This window comes from Diutina rugosa (assembly GCF_008704595.1).
Source record: "Diutina rugosa strain CBS 613 chromosome Unknown scaffold9_size288278, whole genome shotgun sequence".
NCBI classification, from domain to species: Eukaryota; Fungi; Ascomycota; class Pichiomycetes; order Serinales; family Debaryomycetaceae; genus Diutina; species Diutina rugosa.
Window position 1 is genome coordinate 191,201 of NW_022995211.1, and position 23,126 is coordinate 214,326.

Here is a 23,126-nt window from a genome sequence, read left to right on the forward strand (position 1 = left end):
CCCCCCGTATTTCTCGGCTAGCCCCTCCCCACAGTGAAAAATTATACAAAAACTGAAAAACAATAAATCATACCATAGCTTGAACAAAACCCTTATCCTCTACAACACACATTTTGCCTCCATTCTCTCGCCTGGGTTCGCGGTCGCCACCGCTCGTTGCCAGCAAAGCAAACTGCGCGCACCAACCCACCGACACACCACACCCTCCCCCCCCATCCCCATCAGGTGCCCCCGGACTACGACGACACCATGGACTTGTTGAAGGACGCGGCGAAGCAAATCAACTTGTACGAAGTGAAGCACTACGTGCGCAAGGCGCAGAACGTGGCGATGAACCTCACCGACATGGAGGCGAAGGTCCGCGAGGCGACCAACAACGAGCCGTGGGGCACGCTGTCCACCGTCAAGGCGCAGATCGCCGCCGGCACCTACAACTACCGCGAGCGCGAGGAGATCTTGCTGTTCATCTTCCGCCGGTTCACGGAGAAGGCCGCCAACGAGTGGCGCCAGATCTACAAGCTGTTGGAGCTTTTGGACTACTTGATCAAAAATGGGTCCGAGCGCATCATCGACGACGTCAGAGCCAACATGAGCCTTATCCAGATGCTCAAGCTGTTCCACTACATCGACTCCAAGGGGAGAGACCAGGGGATCAACGTCCGCAACCGGGCGAAGAACTTGTTGGCGTTGCTTAACGACGACGCTTTAATCAGACTGGAGCGCAAAAAGGCCCGCGCCAACGCCAAAAAGTTCGGCGGAGTGTCGCTGGCGGCGTACGGCGGCGCTGGCTCCTTCGCCACCGGCCAGGGCGCCGCTGGGTTTGAGGACGATGACTACTCGAGCCGGGTGTTTGGCGACGGTGGTGTCTACGGCGCACGCTACGGCGACACCGCCGAAGAGTACGCCGGCGGTGCTGGTGGCGACGACGAGTTCGAAGAGTACGAAGCGGCGCCGTCGGCGCTGGGGGCGCTGGCGGCGCGCTCGAAGGCGACCACCGCCACCACCAACGCCAACGCCACCGCCGCCCAACAAGAACCCGATCTTTTGGGAGACTTAATGGACTTTGGCTCGCTGCTGGCGCCGCAAACCTCCACCAGCGCCGGCGCCGCCGCTGCTGCCGACGACGACGACGACTTCGACGACTTCCAGACGGCGCCGTCGGCGCTGGCGGCCGCCCCCGTCAACAACCTCAGCAACAACCTCGCCAACTTGTACGTGTCGCTGCCCACCCTCGCCCAGCAACCTCAACTCCACCAACAACAACAACAACAACAGCAACAGAACCTCTTCCAGCAACCGGCGCAGAAGTTCCAGCCCGTGCAACAGCAGGCGAACTACCACGTGAACCTGGCGGCGCTGCTGGGCCCCGCCAAGCCGGCGCCGAAGGAGGACGCGTTCTCGTCGTTGTTCAGCACCGCGAAGACCAAGACCAAGGCGCAGTCGCCGCTGCAACCGAAAGCGACCCCGCTGTCGTCGGCGCTGCAATCGAAGCCGGCAGCGCTGGCGGTGCTCGACGACGACTTCTTCTCGCTGCCGGCGCCGGCGCTGCTGTCGCTGGCACCCGCCACCAACAATACCACCACCACCAACAACAACAACAACGACATCGACTTGTTATCGTTTTAAACGGCAAATCTCGAATTTTACGGGTAATGGTTGAAAAACCGAGTGTATATTAGAATAAAACTCCGATGCAAATAATAAATCTTCTAGATCAACTTTCAGATCATTTCTAGTTCAGCTTTTGAACTACTTTTAGATCAATTCGGATCATTTTTTAGTTCAACTATCAGATCATTTTTTAGTTCACCTTTTGGTGGTGTTCACTGCCAGTTGCCGGCGTGGTAGTAGGTGATTCTATGGTCGATGTACTCAAAGTCGGGGTCGTCCTGGACGCGGCGCGAGTAGGGGGCAAGGCGGCACTCGACCCGAAACAGGTCCAACGGCTCGAAGTCGTCGAACCAGTCGACGTACTCCGCGAGCCACCCTTCCGACACCGTCACCGTCTGCCCTTTGGAGAGCTGGATGGTGAGCCGGCGGCGCGCCGCTGGGGCGTTGCATTTGACGCCCTGTAACACGAGGCGGAGGTGGCTGGGGTCAATGTACCGGCAGTCGTAGTCGAGGAAGCGGACGTCGCGAATCACATACATGGTGAGGTGGAATAGGGTGGGGTGGGGTGGGTTATACCTGATGGTTGCTCGGCGACGGCTGGGGGTTTTATGTATATGGTTATGGGCCCATGCGGAAGCGCCGGAACCTGCGGCGTGCTTCAATGGTCGCACCACTTTATGTTGTCTCCCCTATAATTAGTAAACTGGGCCGAGATCACGAAGCATAGGTGTTAAGCCCTCAGTAAATTGCACCACAAATACTTGGGGGGTGCATCAAGTGGTGACTTCGTCACTAATAAATCTCACTCGCTCCGGGTGGCGTGCCCAGTACCGCTGGCGGTACCGCTCGATGTCTTGAGACGAAAGCTTCGACGCTAATTGACCACCACTACCCTCAGTGTTTTCGTCAGTGGTGGTGGTGTACACAATGGCTCCTGCTTCTGCTCGTTGAGCGAGGCGCTGGTGTTTCAATTGCGCCTGAGCCTGCTCGCGTCGTTTCAGCGCTTCCATCAACCCACTGAGGTAGCGGCTTTTGCCCGCCTGACCACTTTTGTTGCTTTCGTCAGCGGCTTTAGCAGTGGTGGCATTTTGGTTGGTGTCGACGTCATCAATGGTGGCCAGCAGCTGGTCATTGGCGAGAGCAGCGACTCGGCGGCGTTTACGCTCCATCTCGGCGGCAAAGTCCCCACGGCCCTCATCACCACTATCGTCGCTGTCCCACAGCTTCTTGGCCTTGGCGCCACCTTTTGTCTTTGCTTTTTTCCCCTTCAACGAAAACATGCCTCTTTTAGCCGATTCCGTAAATTGACTACGTCGTCGTGATGATTGTTTCGGTACCTGTGTGCAGGAGTGTTTACCCTGCACCTAGTGCCTCCCACCGGCTCTGGCCTCCGTCACTAACCGCTTGCCTCTCGGCCATAGTGGGGCTCTCGCGCCAAGGTCTCGACCGGTTTACTAATATATGGTTAAGGACAGCAGGGCGAGAATACCCTTGCGTTCGCCATCACTCGCCAAGTGGCCGGGACCGGCGCCGAAGCCACGCGCACCGCCTTCCTCCACCGCCCGCTATTGATAACTCATGACTAAATGCGCTCCGCCCATACTCTGGACCGTGGGCTCGGCATTGGTATCCCTACAAACCACGCTGGCGGTATCACCCGTACTAAAAGAAGCAGCATAGGCTCCGCTAAAGCTACCACCAAATATTTCCTCCTCTTCATTCACTTATTCCCATCGCCTCTAGCTCCCAGCAAAGCCCGCTTTTTTCTGCCCGTTCTCGGCCCTGCTCTCCCACCGACCCTCCCCACTCGATAACAACTGTTCGCACGCACTTGGTAGGAACAATTCGCTTTGGTCGACACCTCCAGATGAACAGTGACACCACGTTTGACTGGTTGGGTGTCAACAAGAGAGCAGGCAACGGCCGGCTAGCGCCCGAGGTGCTGTTCTCCCCCGCGTCGCTGGTGGACTCGGTCGCCCGCCCCACGCCGCCCCCGCTCCCTCACCGCCACTACCTGCTGGAAAATGTCCCCGCCGACAACTTCGACCCCTACCACCACAATGCCAACGGCCACAACCCTCAGGCGACCCTACACCCGGTCAGAGCCAACCTCTACGCTCACTCGGTCGAGCTGTTCCCGATGAGCGACGACGACGACTCGGTGCCCCTCAGTTTGACCGCCCAGGAGCTCACCCTCGCCGAATCGAAAACCTACATGCGGTGGTACTCGGACATCTTGCTCCGAACCAATGCCCCCACCATCTGCTTGGCGGACATCTTCAGTTTCCTCAACAACTTCAAGTTGACCCAGGCGGCGAAGGACAAGATCTGCAGAATATTCCACCGCATCATGAACTCAATCAACATCGGTGAATTCTTTGCCGTGTTACGAGTGATCGCACATGCCCTTATAGGCGATGAGATCAAACGACAAATGATCAAGATCGCGGCTCCCCCACCGGTGCCGCCGCTGATTCTTTCGAAAAAGCGCCAAAACGACGATAACGACTTGGACGCGGCGAGCACTGTCTCCCAGGAACTGAAGCCGCTTGATATCGATCTGTTTTCTCAATTCATTTTGACCGGTGAACGACCCGAAGAAAAGAAGGGTCGCAAAAAGCAAAAGAGCGTCAAGTTTTCCGATCAAGTGGTCACTCACGATGAACTCCCTCTGATGCTGCCCACACCTCAACCACAAGCTCAACCGGTTGACTACCAGCAGATGCTGATGGACCAGCTCCTTCGGATGCGTCTGCAACAACAACAACCTCAAGCGATGGGCGAGCCAGAGCAGATGATGGATTCTCAAGCTAACTCCTACCAGAACATGAACAACGTTGACAACTCACAGCAACAACTGCCAGAAAGCTTGCTCCAACCCAACATGACGGGGCCGGCGCAAATGGCTCAATATCTCCACGAGGAACAAAAGCTCCTTCAACCCAACATGACGGGCCCAGCTCAGATGGCCAAACTATTTGAAGGCCCTACTCAACCCAGTCAACGGATCACTGAAAGTGATATGTCACGCATATTTGGCGCCAACGAACCCGACATCTCCGCCCCGAGGATATCTCTCCAGAGTTTTACTTCGCAAATGACAGGGACCACTCAGGAGAATACCATGCACAACGCTGACATGGCATCGCCTTACAATCAGCAACATCTGAGTTTCCTCAACCCCACCTCCCACCATAATTCAACCAACTCCCCTATACCCTGGCCTGAAACCAACCGTAACCAAAACCAACCGCAAATGGCCTCGCAAACCCAAGCTCAAAATCAGTTTCAGTCCCAATTCATGCCCCCTCAACCACCAGCATCACGCCAACGGTCTATGCTGCTGCCACAACAAACAGAGGGAGTCTATGGCGCCAGCTTGGGGGTGCCCCTGCGACCACAGCAGTCACGAACGCCGCCACCACCACCACCGCGCCGGCGCAATGTTAGTTACAGTGAGCAGCCCCCAGCTCTTCCACCGAAGATTGAGTTGTCGTATGCTCCACCACCAGCGGGTTGGAATGCTGGCCCCCCCGCGCCTCAACGAACCGATTCTACAAGTAACATTTTGGATGACTTGAAAGCACTCGAAGAAGAAGTGAACAAGATTCGCGATATGACTGGAGGGTTTTGAATGTAAAATGCATGCAGCGGTACGTCCGCAATACGATTACGACCTTTTTATTGAATCATTTATAGACAATGAATAGACCACTATCACTCACTTGAAAAAGATAAAAAATTTGTCCATTACGGTATTTACAGTCAGCATCCCATAGTTCTTTATCCCAAAATATCTCACCACCAATTATTTGTGCAAATGCAGATCGACGGCTTTGACGTAGTCGTCTACGTAAGGAAGGTACTCGTCCAAGATCCCCATAACGAGATTCATCCCACCTTCAGGAGTGGAAATAACGCTAAACCCAGCATGGCACGAGAGACCGATGTCTTGAGAGAACCACATGTCTTTGACCTTGAATTTGGGGGTACTGAAATCACATAACCCTAAGTTACTGACTTCAGTAGTTGAACGACAGTGGGAACCGCAGAGACCGTTAAAGTAGGCTGATGGCAGAATGAATCTCCATAAGCTAATTAGACCGAAAGGCTCTCGCAGGTGTAACCCAACCGCCAATTGATGAGAAATGTCGATGGTATCAGCTGAAATGATTTGATTTTCTGTTTCATGAATAGGAGGAGGAGGTAAAATGACGTCGATAGCAGACATGCACAAGTTATAACGAAGCTCATCGGCTTTCTCGGGATAGAACCGGCGTCCATTCACCACAAGCGAACAATTCACACTGTACTTTTGAGCATCGGGCTTGATGTGGGGTACAATCACCTGCTGAAAGCATCGAGTGACCACTGCCGCCAAATACGGGGTGAGCGTCATCGAGTTATTGCGTAGACGGGTGAGCAATTCCGCCGGTTTAATATTGATGATTCGGTAATTGGTATGGCTGCCGAATTTCGCCGGTAAGTTGGTATACTTTGGGTGAGCAAACAAATCGATGCCTTCGGTCCATTTGATATAATGCTTTTTGAAAAACGATGGTAAAATTTCCAACAATAAATGCTTGATAGTCCACCACCACCCGCCAGAGGAGTAAAGGTCACACACTTCCAGAGTGGGACCATAGATCTGGGGGCGGGGAGTTGGAGTGATTGGCGCGTATGAAGCCAGACGCTTTAACGACGGCGATGATGGGTCTTTGGGATATCCTGCGTGGCTAATCAGTCGTGTTAACTTGACAGGCTCATCATTCACTTCGTATGGCTCATCACTTGAATACACCACATCACAGAAATCAAGTGGAGTCTTCTTAGGTTCGTGGACTCCAGTTAATGCTTCGACAAGGTCTTCGGCAAAGAATGACCCCAGCATGCCATCGTAAAAGGTGTGTTCAAACACACATGAAATCCATTGGGTGCTGGTTTGAGGACTTTGCCACACCACAATTCGCCAAGTCGGCAGATTCGTGTCAAATCGAATTTCGTTAAGACGTTCAAGCGTTTGTTCATTAAACTCTGATTCCTCTTCAAACACACAAACATCGTTGAATTGGATTTCATCGAGGAGCATCACCTGATCATTATCGTCAGCAGTAAGAGCAAGATTTGGTCGCTTTCGAATCATATGGCGAAGGGCATGCGAAAGGTGGGTGGGTGTGACCACTCGGTCAAGTTTGACGGTGACGTTGAAGTTTGAATACACCCCCATCTTCAGACGGTACGTGAACTGTCGTTCATAGTACGTCTCTGAGCGTATGAGCTTCATGACGGTGGAGTGGGATCAGGTGCGGGGCGCGGTGGCGGTATTTAAGACAGCCTGCAACTCTTGAAGCAATTGGGAAGCAATTGAGAACTGGGAGAAAAGTGAGAAAATTAAGCTTATTTGGACAACGGATTCAATAACCTCTACTAGTTGGTCCTCTTGCTTTAATAGTTTACTGGATAAAGCCAACCTAGTATGATTCAATTCAATCGTAAACGACTGAGCTAAAGCAAGGCAAGGCTGACGTTAAATGTTGCACTTGACCATTCGGAGTTTGGGGCACTGTACTTGATTTAAATCATCGCATACTTAATTCATCAGTTCATGACACCTATTAATGAAATTGATAAAGATATTCATGTGGGTAATTCGAACGCATGCACAAAAATGATTTTTGTCGTATTATTGCAAGTTGTCAGACTTCTGTACAAATTTGCAAAAATCCGAGTGCTCTCGATTCTTCATCGAGAAGACCAAAAAGAATCAAAAGTTATGACATCGACGTGATTCGAACACGCGCATCTTACGATAACAGAAACCCCAACCTCACAGTTGAGAAGCTTTCGCTTGAGTCTGCCGCCTTAGACCACTCGGCCACAATGCCATTTTTGAAAAATATTAAAAGCACAATATTGTGTGCTATATGAATTCATTGATAGCGCATTCCGAGAGCTGTGAGCCCACAAATAACTGGAATGACTTCTGGTGAGCATGAAATACGGCAGAGATCATTTTTAGTTTGTATTTTCCTGGTACTTATAGTTAGAGGAGTGAAAATAACATTATGGCCACAATAGGCATGGCTAAAGATAAAGTGAATTAGATCTACAGAACAAAACCAGTGCAAAGAAAATCAAACGAGGGATACGTTGAAGAAGCACAGGCAAAAAAGATGATTCCGCCCGGGCTCGATCCGGGGACCTCATCCGTGTTAAGGATGCGCCATAACCAACTAGACTACGNGCTCGATCCGGGGACCTCATCCGTGTTAAGGATGCGCCATAACCAACTAGACTACGGAACCTTTCGTGGCGGATTAACCAGGTTGAATTATTGGAAACGATTGCAAGTCTGGACCTATTTCCCTTACCAGTGCTCTTATGCGGTCGCTGTTCCATGCATGGCCACATATTCGACGCAATTTGGTAAATACGAGTATGTTTTGAACCTAATCGCGCCGCTGGTCATCGCATTTCGTGAATAATAATTTTCACGCAAGAGTTGAGCACCCTACTTCAGTTATTAATCTCTCAGAGGTTTGCAATTTGTTCTTGCTTCCTCAACTCGCAGATATCTCATCTGTTTTTTTTTTCACGGCGGTGGGTGGCTCTTAGAGACTTCTACAACCGTTTTTTACAGGTAGATATTAATGCATACTTATAGATAAAAAAAAATAATTGACGGCAGGATTGTGGATTTATGATGATCCACTAACCTTGATGGTATAAGTAATCTCAGACGAAGGCGACTGTCTGCCTGTAAATCGCAGAACACTCTTTCTGTACTTGGAACTGCTCGTCTAACGACGCGCAGGCATAATAGCCACAAAACGAAGTCGACTGCCAAAATCGTCACCCCCGACTCCCGATGGGAATGTCTTATTGTTCGGACGCATATCACCGCTGCCACCAGTTGCATTGCCCGATGTGGAGCTCCAATTACCATTTATTCCAATTCCCTAATGTTACATAACGTCGTGAGCCTTTTGCTAAGTAAAGTCAAATGGTCAGCTTGCTGCTGGTGTCACTAAAATGACTAGCAATCTCGTCTTTTGTCGATGGCAGTGCCGCCATCAGCGTAGGCACATCGTACATGGTGTCATCGGGCTTTACCAGGACCTTTTTGCCCCTAGTCAACCCTGGCACCATCCCCAACTTAGTGTTGTCGCTATCGGTGATGTCACCGTTGATATAGTTGACGGCCACCGAGTCCACGGGTATCCCCAGACGCTTCAACTCATCCAACGCCATCTCGGCGATGTTTTGTGCCACCGTCTTCTGGTTGGTACCGAGCACTCGAACGAACTGGTTGTCATCACATTTGACCAAATATTCCACGGGCAAAGTCAGGTTCTCGTAATCATCGGTGTCAATGTCAATCACCATCAGGATACGGTGATCAAACGTGAATTCCGGAAGCACGTACGACTCTGGCTCCTCGGGTTCGTGTCTCTTGCGCTTAAACATCAGCTTAAGCTTTGACAACGTCGACGCCAGCACAATGGTGGGCGAGCTTCGTTCGCTGGATCCAAACGTGGTATTAGATGGGCCTTGAGTGACGAGCCCGCGAGCCTGGGAGTTACGTTTGACAAACTGGTAAGTCCGGGCTCTGATGGCGCTAGGCTCGAACGTGAGCGAAAACAACATGTGGCGTCGGGTGGGCCCTCCCCCAGACTATATGGAGCCCCCGTCTCTGCATGCCGGAGATCCATTGACGGGGGCAGTCATGTACACACAGCTGATTACGGGGTGCGTGGGTGCGTCGTCCTTTGTCGCCCCGATAGACGAGCAGCGACTTCCGAGCGGCATTGGTTCAGCACACTACCCCGATGACGTGACAACTGACACAATGGCAACAAAGGGGGTGCTTAAGGGAGACTAGAGTACATCTAGTGGACCCGGCTCGGGTCGTTGGGGCCTCTAGTAGCGGGTAATCAGCGTCTGTTTCCAGATTCCCCGTGCGGCATGTGAGGCGCCTACGGGTGGCCGCACCATTTAGACGACGCTAAAACGGCTGCTCAATGCGTTGGGCGACAGAAGTGTATTTTCATGTCTCCCCTCTCCTCCATTAAAGTTGCTAGGCAGGCATGACGTGCGGGTACCAGCAACCATCACTATAAACCTTAATATTGTCGTTGCCATGGCGAACGGGTACAATGCCTGGGGGGTCGCGGTTTGTTTCCAGTTGTACCGCGACCACCGTGCGGCATCGTAGACACGGCTTGGGGATCCTCGATACACTCCGTGCAGGTGACACCGAAATGGCCTCATACTGAGTAAGCGTAGACTTGGGATCGACAACAATACCGATAAGGGGCTGCATTGTGTCAACCAGTCGCAGAACTAGAGTGGTAGAGGGAATTCACAGAAACTAGTGGCATTCACCAAAGAATAAAACCAGTTCGTAATATTTTTCGATCCTGCAATTCGTTTACCAGACGTCTTCGCGTTTGAGTTTCAGTAGCGTACTACCGGAACGATGCTCATTAGTAGCGTTGACGCGTCATTATACTAGCCATGGCCACTAAACTCCTCAAAACTTTAGTGCTCTCTTTTAAAAAGGATGATAAGATTTTGAATCAGAGATCACATTAGATCGTTTATGTCGTCGTTGAACATTATTTGTGATTTATTTTGAATGTCTGACACATTTACCAGTGCCAATTATACCTATATTGAGGTGCTATATACACGTTTACGCCTTAGTTCTGTTGCAGAAGGGGAACCCGAACGAGCTCACCAAGGTGCGGGCCTGGTCGTCGGTGTTGGCCAGGGTCTTGAAAGTGATGTTCATACCAGACAAGTTGGGGTACAAGTCTTGAAACTGTTCGATTTCAGGAAACAACTTCACGTCCTCGGGACCAAGCCCAAACGTGATGTTACCTTGCTTGTCACCGGTGGAGTTGTAGATCCCGCGGAAGGTTCTGATTCTCGGCAACACCAACTCGGAGAGAGTCGACATGAACTGGTGCATGTCACGCCCGGTCAACTCGACCATGGCCCCACACTGCTTGCCCACCCGAGTCTTCCACGGCAAGATGTTAGTACGCGAGTACAACTGCTTGGGACGGACGTTGGTGATCTGGGCTAATTGCAATTTGGTCGAAATGTTAAGCCACAGCTCTTCAAGAGCATCCTTGTTGTAGGCTTGAACAACAATCAGCGTGATTTCGGGGACCGACTTGTTGGTGATGGGGTGGACGTCGGGAGTTTGCTTGAGCGTCTTCACCGGCTTCTTCAACTGACGGTACATCTTATACGGCGAGTCGTTACCCCACGACCGGAGCTTGTTCCCGTAGACGGTGTTTGCGTCGTGTTCGTAGAAGTGGAGCATGAGATCCAGCTTGAGGGTGTTGTCGTAGTATTCCTGGACCCGGTCTTGGTCAATCTCGGTAGGCTTGAACTTGATCGCGGTGATGTCATCTGAAGACTTTAACAACTCGGAAAGAGCTGGCTTCAACGCGTTCTTTTTAATTTTGACAAGGTGGTGCACCGGCTCAACCGTGGAGTAGCCGGCTCGGCTCCGCAACGCCGTCGTCGAAAACGCCCGGATCAGCATGTTGGAGTGGTAACGAAGAACAGATTTTTCACTATCGCACTGGTTCTGTATACAGCTCAGTGACCGACTCTATCAACACAAGTAAGAAGTTTATGACAACGACAACAGTGACGTAGCTAGAGATAAGTATCATATGATGCTTAGATCTTCACATGATGTTCGTAACGTTTGTTTAAACTTCAGTCATTGTGTTGTGCGCGGATGTTTCCAATATGGTTTAAATATTAATTGCTAGATAACATCAAGCACTTATGTGCTCAGAAACGATTATTACGTGACACGTTTGCTTATTAGGTGATATTTTGTAAAATTCTAATCCGTATACCTGAATCTCATCGAGTGTCGACTAACTCAACCGAAAGCTTCACCAAGACGGTTCCGCGCGCACCCAATCCATCGATGCGTTTTGGGCTTCCAGATAACTATAGTGTGGTGCTGCCTGAAGTGCCAGTGCCCGCTGCCCTGAGGCATCAGGTGGTACCAGCTCCGTTGATGGAGAAGCTCAATGTGGTGACCCCCACTCCGGTGACTAAGTTCCATCGTCAGCTTCAACAACTTGAAGAAGGGATCCAGCCACGGGGTCCCTTGCCTGAGGCTGAAATCGAATCCCTCGAGCAAGAGTTCCACAGCATCATGAAACTACAGCTTCAAACTATCTCGGAAAATACCGCCCAGTCGCTCCAACGTCAGCGACAGAACACTCAAGCGGTCATCAAGCTTGAACAACAACGTCTTGAAGCCGAAGAAAAACGCCGACAAGAAGAAGAAAAACGACGCCGGGAAGAGGCGGAAAAGCGACGTAAAGAGGAAGAACAACGACGCAAGCAGGAAGAAGAACGCAAACGCCGAGAAGCAGAGGAGCAGAAGCGTAAGGCTGAGGAAGAACGCAAACGCCAGGAAGCGCAGAAAGAAGTGGAAAAGAAACAGGAAGAGGAACGCCAACGCCAGCTTGCCTCACAACTGAAGTGCACCACGAACTTTACCAGCATCGACCAACAATTCAAGAAATACAAAAAAGACATTGCCGATATTAAGACCCAGGTGGTACAGACGGTTACTAATGATCAAGTGTTAAAGAAGCAGGTGGGCGCTTACAAACGGAAGCTTAACGTTAAATTTGGTCAGCTTCTGGACCTGAAGCAGCATTTGACTGCGATTGGACAAGAGGTCATCAATATTTTGAAACAAACACAAAGCCATCCGGCCGCCTACAAGTTCATACTCAATTTTGTTGCCAAAGCCATCATTTCTCAGGCAGAAACCGAGGTTGGGATCAAGCTTGAGCGGGCTCAACCTCTCGCACACATGGCATACATATTGCTCAAACAGTTCCCCGAGTTTGAATACTTTTTAACCGCTCGTTTCGTCAAAAAGTGTCCCTACATCATTGGCTATTCGTGTCTGATCGACACTGAGGAAGGCCGTTATCGCATGAACTGGAAGCGCACTGATAGCACTTGGGAAGATGCTGTCAAGTACGAAGAACGGGTGGGGGGTATCGCCGCGGTGTGGGCAGTGATGTCGTGGCTCACAGAGTACGGCGAACAAGTGTCAATTTATCTGTTTAAAAGCCAATGGCAATTTTTGGCTCGCATGCTTAATACCAGTCAGCTGATACTTGATAACACTCACTTTGCCGTCGTCTCGTCATGGTGGGAAGTGGCTGCGTCACATTTCTTACCCCAATACGGTCGTCAATCAGCTAAGTTACTTCAAGCAGTGGCGCTGGCGTGGCCCATGTCAGTATCACAACAACACTTCCTGGGGGCGGCTCGATTATTGATTGCGGGAGAGGAGTGGGAGAAGCTGGGCCAAATCAAAGGGATCAAACCAATGAATCCGTGAGTCCACCTGGAATATGCGGCATAACGAAACACATACAATTTTTTTGGAGATAGAGATGATTTACAGACACGCCTTAAGGATGCTAATACAATACGAACGAAATGATTTTTAGGGGGTTTCAATCTCCCTTATCTCCTCATCTATGTCATTACGAGCACTACAATATTTAGTAATCGGTCAAACCTAGGAAACTATACCACTTGAGCGTGACATCGGCGAGGGGAAATAACCTCGGTCGGTTTTTACCACTGCTTCACAAGGAAACTCGAATTAAACTTAAAAGCGTACACGACCGCTATCCACCAACGATCAGCTAACAGTGGTTTTGCAACGGAATTTTCAATTGGCATCTAGTCCGAAGTTTCGCACACACATTGGTAGTGAAATGTTAGTGCAAAGAGCACTTACCCAGTGCTCCATTGAGTCGCCACCAACGTCGATTCCAAAATGCATTCTTGCCTCTGTTGAGCCTTGAGCACTGTACCTGCCGCTGTTACTAGCTGACATACTGCATATTTCGCTATTCATCGGCCCCCCCCCGCAATTCGAAGCCGACAACTGCACCGCAGGGTGAGCCGATGTCCTGCTTTCCCCCAGCCCCCGGGCTAGAGAATATATAAACGCTCCAGTAGCCTTTAGCCGCTGACCATTCTGACGTTTGTTCTTGATGATGACTGGACTTACGAACGCGTTACAATGCACGATTCCCGTGATCCAAGCGCCCATGGCGGGCATTCTGACGGTGAAGATGGCCGCCGATGTGACTCGGGCGGGCGGCCTTGGTTCGCTCCCCTTTGGCACCCACAATCTCTCAAAGTCGCTTGCCCTGCTCAAGCTGACAGTGACGGAATTCCAGGCGCTAATTGGTGATGGCTACGAGCTCACGAAGAACGGCCAGTTGCGGGTCAACTTGAACTTCTACAACCACGACATCGATCCACCGCCTACGGAAAAGCAACAGCAGACGTGGTTCGACGCCTACCGCGAGTTCAAGCCGAACCCGGACAAGATCTCGTTCGCCAACGGCAACGTCCTGTTCCAACAGCTCATCAAAAATGAACCCTTATTGACTGAGTTCTACCAGTGGCTTCTGCAGGTAAAGCCAGTGATGTGTTCCACTTTGGCTGCCCACCGAAGGACGTTGTTACTCAGCTTAAACGCACCAGCTTGGTGATGGTGACGGTGACTAACGTTGCCGAAGCCAAGTTCGCGATGGACGCGGGCGTCGACGGGTTGATTGTACAAGGGTGGGAAGCTGGTGGTCCTCGTGGTACCTTCATGCCTGACCATGACCAGCGTCAGTCCACATGGGAGTCGTTCACCGCGGTGACTCTGGCGGTGGCGGCAGCTCCAGCGAGCGACTGCTACATTGTCCCTGCTGGTGGTATTGTCAGAGTGAGCGATGTACAACGGTACATGGACGCTGGCGCCGACATGGTGCTCATGGGGCTGGCGTTCTTGTTGTGTCCCGAACTGAACGCCACCCATTACTTCCACTCCCAGCTTGACCGCCGGTTGCCGACGCAGATGGTGTCGTTCATCTCAGGCAAGCCGACGCGAGGGGTGGCCACGCCGTTTATCGAAAATCTCATGATGACGCTGGGCAAATTGGACGTGCCCTTCGGCTACATGTACACCGCTTACCGGCTGTGGATGGCTGACGTGAAATCTCCCGAATACGCCTTCTACATCGCGGGAGACAAGTGGAGACTTGCGGAGAATGGCGTGCACGCTGCCGATGTCGTTCGTCAATTTGACCGTGTCTTGCCAAAGAATCGTCTGACTCGCCGTAAAGCGTGAAGACTTGGTGTTTAGTAAACCAACACCATTAAGTAATTGATAATGAATACTTGATATGAACTGGGCTTACTCTCCCTTCTTGTGTAAAGAATTCAACAGTAAGTTGAACTTCGGCTGACTATCATGTTCTACGGTTATTATACCTCGTTAAATTTGATTCATTAATTAACGAGAATGCACATCCATCTGGCACCACTTGATTGGTAGTTGAACTAGTAATCGTCGTCGTCGTCATCATTATCATCGTCATCATCACTATCATCGTCAGCAGCGGTGGTTTCGTGATAGTCGACCTGCTTCGTATGGCGAGTGCTGCGACGAGACGGCTCCAAAGGAGCAGCCTCAACCCGTGCCTTTTTACGAGCTCCTGAAGCGGCCTTGGTGGGCTTGTCTGCTCTTACCCGTTTTGTGCTCTTGCGGCGATCCAACTTTTGTTGAACCGACTCAGGGACAAACACTGTGGTGATGACATCGTGGACTTCTTCGGTACTTGCCATCGGTACAAACATATTGGCATCAAGTTTGATCTTCTGAGGATACAGAGTGAGAGGCCAGCTGTGTTGCTCAGCCCACTTCAAGAGAAGGTATTGAGCAGTTTCAGCAACGATGTAAAGCTTGCGTGCCTCAAGAGGAAGAGGCCGCAGTTGATACAACGCCGTGTCCACCGAAATATCACGGTATTGCTTAATTCGACTAGCCAAATAGTAAAGCAAGGAAATGTTTTCTTGTTGAGCAATAAGCTGGATGAAGTAGCGAAGTACAATTGCAACGTACTGGCAGCCATGAAGAAGACTCTCATTGGTGACCTCACCGGATTCATCTTCAAGGTATTCGGAAAACTTCTCATCATGTGCTAAAAAGTAAACAACTGTTGCCAACGTCTTCTCCCACTTATGCAGCAGTTGACGCTTGAACAACAGCAGGATCCACATGCGAGCTTGCTTAGCGAGTTCAGGGTCAGTTTCAAATGCAGTGTAAAACCCAATGGCAATGAAACGACGATCTAACTTCCGTTCCATCACCCGCTGATTAAGTGCTTGCAAAAATCCTTGTCGTACATCCTGCAGCTTATCCATAAGGAGCACTGTGAGTCTGCGCAAGGAAGTCGGCAGTACAAGCGAGTCATAGACGGGAACCTCTGCCAACTGTAGGATCAATTCACCCGCTGTGAGTCGAAGCTGTTGACGATGCGAGGGTGGGGTAGGATAATTAGCCAGCAGTTCAGGAACAATTTCACCCAGATGGCCAATTAGTGACGTCAAGAGTTGCATCACTGGCTTACACTGAGCTTCGAGTTCACGCAGGGGGTACCGACCGTCTTCGACAAGGCCCAAAAGCCGATTGACCATGATGCGAAGTGATAGTGACTTTTGCTTGATGACTTCATCAGCATCGATCATATCTTCACGTTCTTGAGTTTCCATGAGAATCAGAACAAGAACCAGAGCTACTTCGTTGGCGTAAGGCAGCACTGCTTCCAGTTCAACGAGCACAAGCTGAGCCCACGTTGCCAAGTGCGTTGTGAAATGAGGATCGGATGGATTTAATGGGTGGATACGCTGGATCACTTCCCTGATGGCCATCGTTTTACGAGAAAGAGCTAAAAGCTTGATTGCGTTGGTGGCATCATCCTCAGATCCAGTAACAGACAAATCGGCAAGCATCTTAACAGTGGTAGCATCAATATCGAACTCAAAACGCAGAACAGCGTAGTGATAAAGGGCTTCGAGATTAGCACCAGTCTCACCACGACGCACTCGTTCCCATAAATCATCAAGGTGGGATTCAACCAATGTAGGAGCTTTTGTAGTCATCAACAGAAGTACTTGACGAGCTTCAGGTGACCGCGAAGCCAGGCTAATTATCTCAGCTACATTAGACTTGTTGAACATTATCAGCGCACTCCGCAATACTAGAACTCGTACGCAGAGACGCGTATCAGGATCGGTGATCTTCAGCTCAAGTTCAGTCAACAGCTGCCGAATTGTAGTCAAGGAGCTCACAGGGTCCATACATTGCCGGAGAAGGAACCAGTGACGAGGGGTACCTTTGCGATAAAGGCGATCAAGTCCTTCGCGAGGTTTCCATTCTTGTGGTAGTTGAGTGCTTAACCAATTCACAACCTTAGCCACTCTTTCAGAATCAACATCTCCATTCTTGGCATTCAGTTGACCCATTTCAATGAATGTCAGGACCACCGGCGCCAATTGTCGTTGACGATCCATTGAGGCCTCCAACGCATCACGAGCACGAGGATCTAAGTTCTTCCAGACGGACAAAATTCTTTGCACCCGAGGAGTAGTTGCCATAGTCAAAGGAACGATCAGTTCAAACCAAGCGATGTCAACTTGAGCGTCCACAAGGCGGTCGTTAATGTAGTACAAATGCAAAAGTTCCAGGGGAATTTGATCTAGGTCGGGGTTGGGATCAGCGTTTTCTTCAGCCTGATTATATGTTTCTGACGCCACGGCGATGGCAGTACTTCTGATTTTGGAGTTTTTGTCACGACATTCTTGAAGCACGGTGTCAACCCAACTGGGATCAATCAACCTTCTCGTCACCCGGTAAGGCATGGAGGATAAAGCTTGCCACGCCAGTCCTCTCACCAGATCAGACAGATCACGCAAAGCTTTAGCAAAACAACGAGAGAGACGGTCCCATACTTCCAGAGCCTGAGCATTAGAGTTTGCCATAACAAGATCAATGGTGTCGACCCACGCCGTTCTGACAGCGACGCTACTATCGGTAACCTTGCTGAGCCACAGCACCCAAACTTGGGGGTAGACAACAAAAAAGTTGACTTTTGACACTGGTTGCGCTTCAATGTAGTTAGGCGATCCGATGATTGTGCCAAGGGTATGAGTTGCCATCTCACGGATTTCGGGGTCATCAGCATTGAGTTCATCATCAAGAAGCAGCATAACCAGCTCGAGAATCTCTGGTACAAATTTCCACAACTGCTCACATAAGTGATGAATGCGGTTCAAGGCCTTCCTCGCCTTTTTCTCTCCCAGCTCCACCCGTTCTCCCTCGGAGTACAACATCTCACTAAAGTACTGACTGACAAGACGCTGCATGCGGTCGACATTCAGTTCACAGATGTGAACCAGAATCTGGAAGCCAATATTGATACTCTTGTCGTTGGCAAAAGGGTCTTTGCTGAATGGAGCCATGATCATATCCATCACCTCATGAGGGATAGTTTCGGCTTCAGCGACAATCTCTGCCAACATCCCTGCCGCCTTGATTGTAAGCCGGCGATCGAGCTTGCGAGCGGCAGCGTGGTAAATGGTAGTGAACATGGCTTCGATCAAATCGGAGGCGTTGGATCCAGTATCCGTAATAAGCAGGATCAGTTCCACGTCGGTAAGACTCCGAAGTATATATTCATATTGTGGGGCATAGGGGGCGTCGGGTCCATTTCCAAGACGAGACAATTGCAGCGTCAACGCCTTAAAGATCAGTGTAAGCTGAGAAGCAGTATAAGGGGCGTCAGGAGCATGAATCTGAAGGATATCACAGATGCAACAACAGGTGTAAGCGACGACGCCTGGAGATTGATGCTTCAATAACTTGGAGTTCGCGAGGTCTTTGGCAACTGAGGAGTATTCATCGAGAGATTCTCGGGAGGGCTCGACCAGCGAGAGTTCCTTGTGAAGCCTGGTCAACCGATCGACTAGAGTCCCGGTATCAATGGGTTCCTTAACGGTGCCAATGAGTGGCTCCGAGAATTCGAGAACCATGAGACGCGTTGACGCGTTAGTTTCGCGCGAACAATTGATGGCCCCCCCCAGAGAAAGCAGCGCCGCACTCATCGATCTTGGGATTGGGGATGCAAACTCGATGCTGATAGAAATGGACAATGTGTTAATGATAAATTGAACAAGATTTTGATTAATACAATGGAGTTGACTACGATTTGCCACAACGTCGAATCATTGACCCTTGATTGCTAATATTCACTAGATTGCTCTCTTTTATTCACGAACGCTTAAATGTATGGGAGACCATACTGTGTATGATCACTTCCAAACAACGCTGATGAAACCAACTGTATTCCAAGCTTACAATAATGAAAGTTTCTGTACCCCAGGTCTGATTAGGAGCACGTTTCGTACTAAAGATGCCACCACAAAGTAAGATGGTAATAAACGCACTTAATTGCTGACCGTCCGAATTGGTCCGAAAAGAAGCACGCGAATGTGATCCCTTCAGGGGTTAAGACGGCAACATTATCAAATTTTCATGATGAGTTGCACCTAACAAACCTTGGTTTCAGCTGATCGCTCGTTGATATAGTCAGACAACTTCAGCCTAACCTTATTCCGCTTAATGCACCCTTGATTCGCTTATAATTGGATGCTAATGAGATGAAGGGAGTATAGTCGCTTGCTTCAAAGTGAAAAGTATACCGAGACATGCCTCAAGACAAACCCGCTGTCGCATTTATTGACCACTCACGCCATAAAAGTGAGATCACATGGAGCAAATCGTCACCGTACAGTAAACAACACATATGAGGTCAGACATCATTTGATAGACTAGTTTCCTGCTAAATGTCATCGAACACATGTAAGTACGCAAGCTATTGAACGGTATGCAAACGTAATGTTCACCCCTAAATCTCGACCAAATAAAAATATGATGAGGGAACAAGGTAGTTGTTTCCAAATGGACCTAAAAAGTAGCAGCAGCTGCTGCAAGCACCTACCCCAGCATTCCGTCACGAAGCAAGTGCTATCAATGAAGGAGTTGGATTTTCAATGACGCCAATGGACTATCATTAGACTGAAACCAACGGCATTCTGATTTCGGGTCTAGCGGTTCGGTTTCTTTTGGCCCCTGTTGTTGGTTGGTGTACCGCCTAGTTAGAATATGAGGGATAACGTACATCTGGTTATGATCCCGGGACAAAAACAATGTATGTCCCAAGCCCCACCACTGACCGTGTCGTTCTGGACAAGCGCGGTTCGCGCCTCGGCCCTCACTATGAGTGTATACCAATGCAAATTGCCACCAAATCAGGATGAAGTATTTGGCCATACTCCTTGAAATCCCTCACGCCTCAGTTCTCCGCATACTCCCTTCTCCATCATCGAATACATATACATCATGCTTAATGAAGCGCGTCATATCGTTGTCGTTATTCTCACACAAATAGCTCCTTCTCGGTTATGAGCCACGCTTTTCGCGATGCCAAACACTGCCCGCGTTTCATGTAACCCCTCAACCGAGAGCCCGCCTTGGCGTCTGATGGTGAAATGCTTCATTCCCCTGAATCCATGACATGGCGTAAGCTCCAGTAACAGTGACGGTTAAGCTATCTTCAACTATGTTGGCCGTATAGTCTTCAAACCAACTGCAATTCATTCTACACAAAAGGTTCTGCATGGTTAGGTAATTTAACTCAAAGTAGATGCCTCAAGGTTCAGAAGCCAAAATAGTCCCCGTCGGTAAGGGGACGCCGCTACGCGTCGCCATTATTTGCAGTGCAAAAAAGGCGACCGGGAATACACTCCTCCTCATCACTACCGCCGCTGGCCATACTCCCACCATTGTCGCTCTTTCGCTAAGGCGCTGAACATCCATCGTTCATCCATTCATTTACTCCCCCGCCCCTGACCAGCTAGCATGCTGTTTTTCGAATTTATCACTCTGACGGTGATGATGGCCAAAGGGTCGCTGTCTCATCCTAAAGTACCCAGCAAGGATAGCAGCGTCCCTCTTGACGATAACTTCGAAGAGATCGTCATTGGATCATCAATCAAGCCGCAGGTGCCTAAGGTTATTCCCTCTCTGTCTCCTCCTCGCCAGGTTATACAATACCCGGAAGCGTCCCATTCCCGTCATCTGCTGGTTTACCGAAAGCCGATCCAGCTGACTCCAAAACAACCTCAGCGAACCCCGACACAAACTCCCAGGCAAACTCCCAGGCAAATCCCACAATTGAAATTAGACGAAGCTACTCAGCAGCCTCCAGTGACCCCACAACAACCTCAACAACATGACTCTCCGCTACAGTTGAGTTCCTCGGCCATTCCTGAATCTGAAGAATTGGCTGCTGGCTTTGATTTTGACACCAACACTGAGAATGCATCACGCGGGGTTCGGCACTCACAAGCCAGAGCACCTCTGATTCGCCTCAACCGACTCTCTTTTGGTGGTGCCAGCTACGCCCTTGATCAATCCCCGATTGCCGCACAACTGCCACCGCTGCGGTCCCTGTCTACCAGACGGGCCCTGCTAGTTGGTTCCAGTTTGACCAACCATGATCAAAACAACACTATTCCTCAAGCAAACCGCACCCCATCGCTGATGACACCTCTGGCACGTCTTAAACTTCGTCGACTTCAAATTGCTGATCTGCTTAAGCTGCCTCAACAACTGTCATTGCCTGTGGACGACGATGACGATGTTATCGACCTGCTGATGCCGGTATACAATGTCCCTCTCTCCCAGCCATTGACTCTGATCAACCAAGGTGAAAAATTCACTTTCGGCAACGACAGCCGGAATCTGCTGTTGGCTCTGCTGAGACTGCTGCTGCTAACGCTGAACAATAGCGACAAAATTGAGCTGCCCGAAACCACCACCACTTCTATTGCTAGCACCAGTGCTGATACTTCAGCGTTGGATCTTGGACATATGAACAAAGATGCCCAGCGTTTGACAATGATGTTCAGTCAAAACGAAGCACAACAACTCTGTGAACAAAACCGCCAGCGCCGGCTGATGCTTGCAAGCTGCAAACGTTTGCTGATGATGCCAATGCTGGAGGAATTGTTGGCGACGGTTAAGGAAAAGTCCAACTCTCCCGTCGAAGCTTCAGCTCCTGCGCCGGCGCCTTCTCTTGCCGAAGTCAAGCAGCTTTCAAGTGAACTGTCGAAGTACTTTAGTTACACGCGGCCAACCTGGTTGCCCCCGAAGCTGAACAAGGACAAACTTCGCCACCAGAAACAACTGGAGCATTTGATTTATCAAGCGCTTCTCAAAGAGCTGCAAGAACAGGCCAAGACCACTCAGCGCCTTGAGAAGATTGGTCGCTTAAAAGTCAAAGACACTGAGCGCTGGCGCCAGTTGCTGGATATGACTATGGCTCGCTATAAAGTGGAAGCCTCTGTCGATGATATGGTGTGGAGAGGTATCTCTCCTGAAGTCCGTCCGCGTGCTTGGTGGAAGGAACACTTGGCTCAAACTCTGGAACATCAATGGGATCAACAATTCTGTGAACACTACTTCCAAATCTATGATACCAAAATCATGCCGAACTTGCAAAAGTTTGATGAGCTTCTGCTGGAGTTGCACCGCGTCAGCACAGCACTTGAAGTCTATCGCCACGGGTCGGCTCATCACGCATCAACAATTGCTCGTTTCGAGGAACAAGAACGGAGGGGTACTGTTAAGCTTGAAGAATTAAAGGAATTGGTTGTCACGGATAATGGTGCCACCATTGGCGAGCTTAAGTTCATATTCGATGAAATAATGAGGGAGCTTGTTGATGTATTCCCGGATGTGAACTTTTTCCAAGGTTTCGATGTGATGCACAAGTTGTGTCGGATCCTTATTGCCTTCGTCGTGTACTTGCACGATTGCCAAGCCGGAAGTGGAGCTCCCGTCAGTGACTTCTACTTCCCCGAGATCACGCCTTTGGTGTCGGTCTTCTTTTACCAATTCAGAAACTCTCAAAAGGCATTGGCTCAAGTCTGTCAAGTATACCTGCGTCGTCTTTTGCAGATGGTGTTGGGTTACAAGGTTGCTCAACGCCAGGTGAAGCGGTACACCGAACTGGGTCAGTTGGAACGAGAACAAGCTGCCAAAATTTCACTTTCAGTGATGACTAGTTCATTACAAAACTATTTCTTGGACAAGTTTGAGTTACTGCTTAACCGTAATTGCAACCGGTTGTACACCCACTTCAAAGTCATGGGAATCAAGCCGATGGATTACTTACCAGAGTTGATCTTGGGTTTATTTGCTAACAAGTTTAATTTCAACTTGACCTGTCACGTTCTCGATATCTTCTTATTCAATGATGACGAGGTTATGATCAAGTTGGTCTTGGGATTGATGCAACTGATCAATCACAAGTTGTTTGGGAACAGGCGCGAAGTTGTTCTGTTATTGCACGGCCAGGGTTTGGCTCGTGCCGACGACGCTCGCGGGATATATCGCTACTTCAATGTCGGCTACGATCATGAGTATGTTGACAAAGCGAGGACAATTAAAATCTGCTAACGATATTTACGAGTACTTATTCACGATATGATGTGTAATGAGTTTATGACAATGCAAGAAACTTTCTCTAAATTAT

At 49.9% G+C, this 23,126-nt stretch overlaps 11 protein-coding genes across 11 annotated transcripts; 5 read left to right on the plus strand and 6 right to left on the minus strand. All coding sequences in view use genetic code 12, as the record gives it.

The window, feature by feature from the left end:
* Positions 1 to 249: 249 nt before the first annotated feature.
* Positions 250 to 1,626, plus strand: ENT3 (Ent3p; the record flags this gene model as incomplete). The annotated part of the gene is made up of 1 exon (XM_034158493.1): positions 250 to 1,626. The coding sequence occupies one exon, from the start codon at positions 250 to 252 to the stop codon at positions 1,624 to 1,626; it is 1,377 nt and encodes a 458-aa protein (XP_034009732.1).
* Positions 1,627 to 1,823: 197 nt separating this feature from the next.
* Positions 1,824 to 2,150, minus strand: DIURU_005504 (uncharacterized protein; the record flags this gene model as incomplete). The annotated part of the gene is made up of 1 exon (XM_034158494.1): positions 1,824 to 2,150. The coding sequence occupies one exon, from the start codon at positions 2,148 to 2,150 to the stop codon at positions 1,824 to 1,826; it is 327 nt and encodes a 108-aa protein (XP_034009733.1).
* Positions 2,151 to 2,384: 234 nt separating this feature from the next.
* On the minus strand, positions 2,385 to 2,891 carry DIURU_005505 (uncharacterized protein; the record flags this gene model as incomplete). Its single annotated transcript, XM_034158495.1, has 1 exon — positions 2,385 to 2,891. One exon carries the CDS (start codon positions 2,889 to 2,891, stop codon positions 2,385 to 2,387), a length of 507 nt encoding a protein of 168 aa, XP_034009734.1.
* Positions 2,892 to 3,478: 587 nt separating this feature from the next.
* On the plus strand, positions 3,479 to 5,245 carry DIURU_005506 (uncharacterized protein; the record flags this gene model as incomplete). Its single annotated transcript, XM_034158496.1, has 1 exon — positions 3,479 to 5,245. The coding sequence occupies one exon, from the start codon at positions 3,479 to 3,481 to the stop codon at positions 5,243 to 5,245; it is 1,767 nt and encodes a 588-aa protein (XP_034009735.1).
* A 174-nt stretch (positions 5,246 to 5,419) lies between these two features.
* On the minus strand, positions 5,420 to 6,895 carry DIURU_005507 (N-acetyltransferase; the record flags this gene model as incomplete). The annotated part of the gene is made up of 1 exon (XM_034158497.1): positions 5,420 to 6,895. One exon carries the CDS (start codon positions 6,893 to 6,895, stop codon positions 5,420 to 5,422), a length of 1,476 nt encoding a protein of 491 aa, XP_034009736.1.
* Positions 6,896 to 8,610: 1,715 nt separating this feature from the next.
* Positions 8,611 to 9,258, minus strand: DIURU_005508 (uncharacterized protein; the record flags this gene model as incomplete). Its single annotated transcript, XM_034158498.1, has 1 exon — positions 8,611 to 9,258. One exon carries the CDS (start codon positions 9,256 to 9,258, stop codon positions 8,611 to 8,613), a length of 648 nt encoding a protein of 215 aa, XP_034009737.1.
* A 1,048-nt stretch (positions 9,259 to 10,306) lies between these two features.
* DIURU_005509 (mitochondrial 54S ribosomal protein uL5m) lies at positions 10,307 to 11,170 on the minus strand (the record flags this gene model as incomplete). The annotated part of the gene is made up of 1 exon (XM_034158499.1): positions 10,307 to 11,170. The coding sequence occupies one exon, from the start codon at positions 11,168 to 11,170 to the stop codon at positions 10,307 to 10,309; it is 864 nt and encodes a 287-aa protein (XP_034009738.1).
* Positions 11,171 to 11,569: 399 nt separating this feature from the next.
* On the plus strand, positions 11,570 to 13,015 carry GLE1 (nucleoporin; the record flags this gene model as incomplete). The annotated part of the gene is made up of 1 exon (XM_034158501.1): positions 11,570 to 13,015. One exon carries the CDS (start codon positions 11,570 to 11,572, stop codon positions 13,013 to 13,015), a length of 1,446 nt encoding a protein of 481 aa, XP_034009739.1.
* A 667-nt stretch (positions 13,016 to 13,682) lies between these two features.
* Positions 13,683 to 14,815, plus strand: DIURU_005511 (nitronate monooxygenase; the record flags this gene model as incomplete). Its single annotated transcript, XM_034158502.1, has 2 exons — positions 13,683 to 14,050; positions 14,122 to 14,815. The coding sequence occupies 2 exons, from the start codon at positions 13,683 to 13,685 to the stop codon at positions 14,813 to 14,815; spliced, it is 1,062 nt and encodes a 353-aa protein (XP_034009740.1).
* Positions 14,816 to 15,027: 212 nt separating this feature from the next.
* PDS5 (Pds5p) lies at positions 15,028 to 18,558 on the minus strand (the record flags this gene model as incomplete). The annotated part of the gene is made up of 1 exon (XM_034158503.1): positions 15,028 to 18,558. The coding sequence occupies one exon, from the start codon at positions 18,556 to 18,558 to the stop codon at positions 15,028 to 15,030; it is 3,531 nt and encodes a 1,176-aa protein (XP_034009741.1).
* A 1,921-nt stretch (positions 18,559 to 20,479) lies between these two features.
* Positions 20,480 to 23,050, plus strand: DIURU_005513 (uncharacterized protein; the record flags this gene model as incomplete). Its single annotated transcript, XM_034158504.1, has 1 exon — positions 20,480 to 23,050. One exon carries the CDS (start codon positions 20,480 to 20,482, stop codon positions 23,048 to 23,050), a length of 2,571 nt encoding a protein of 856 aa, XP_034009742.1.
* Positions 23,051 to 23,126: the final 76 nt, after the last annotated feature.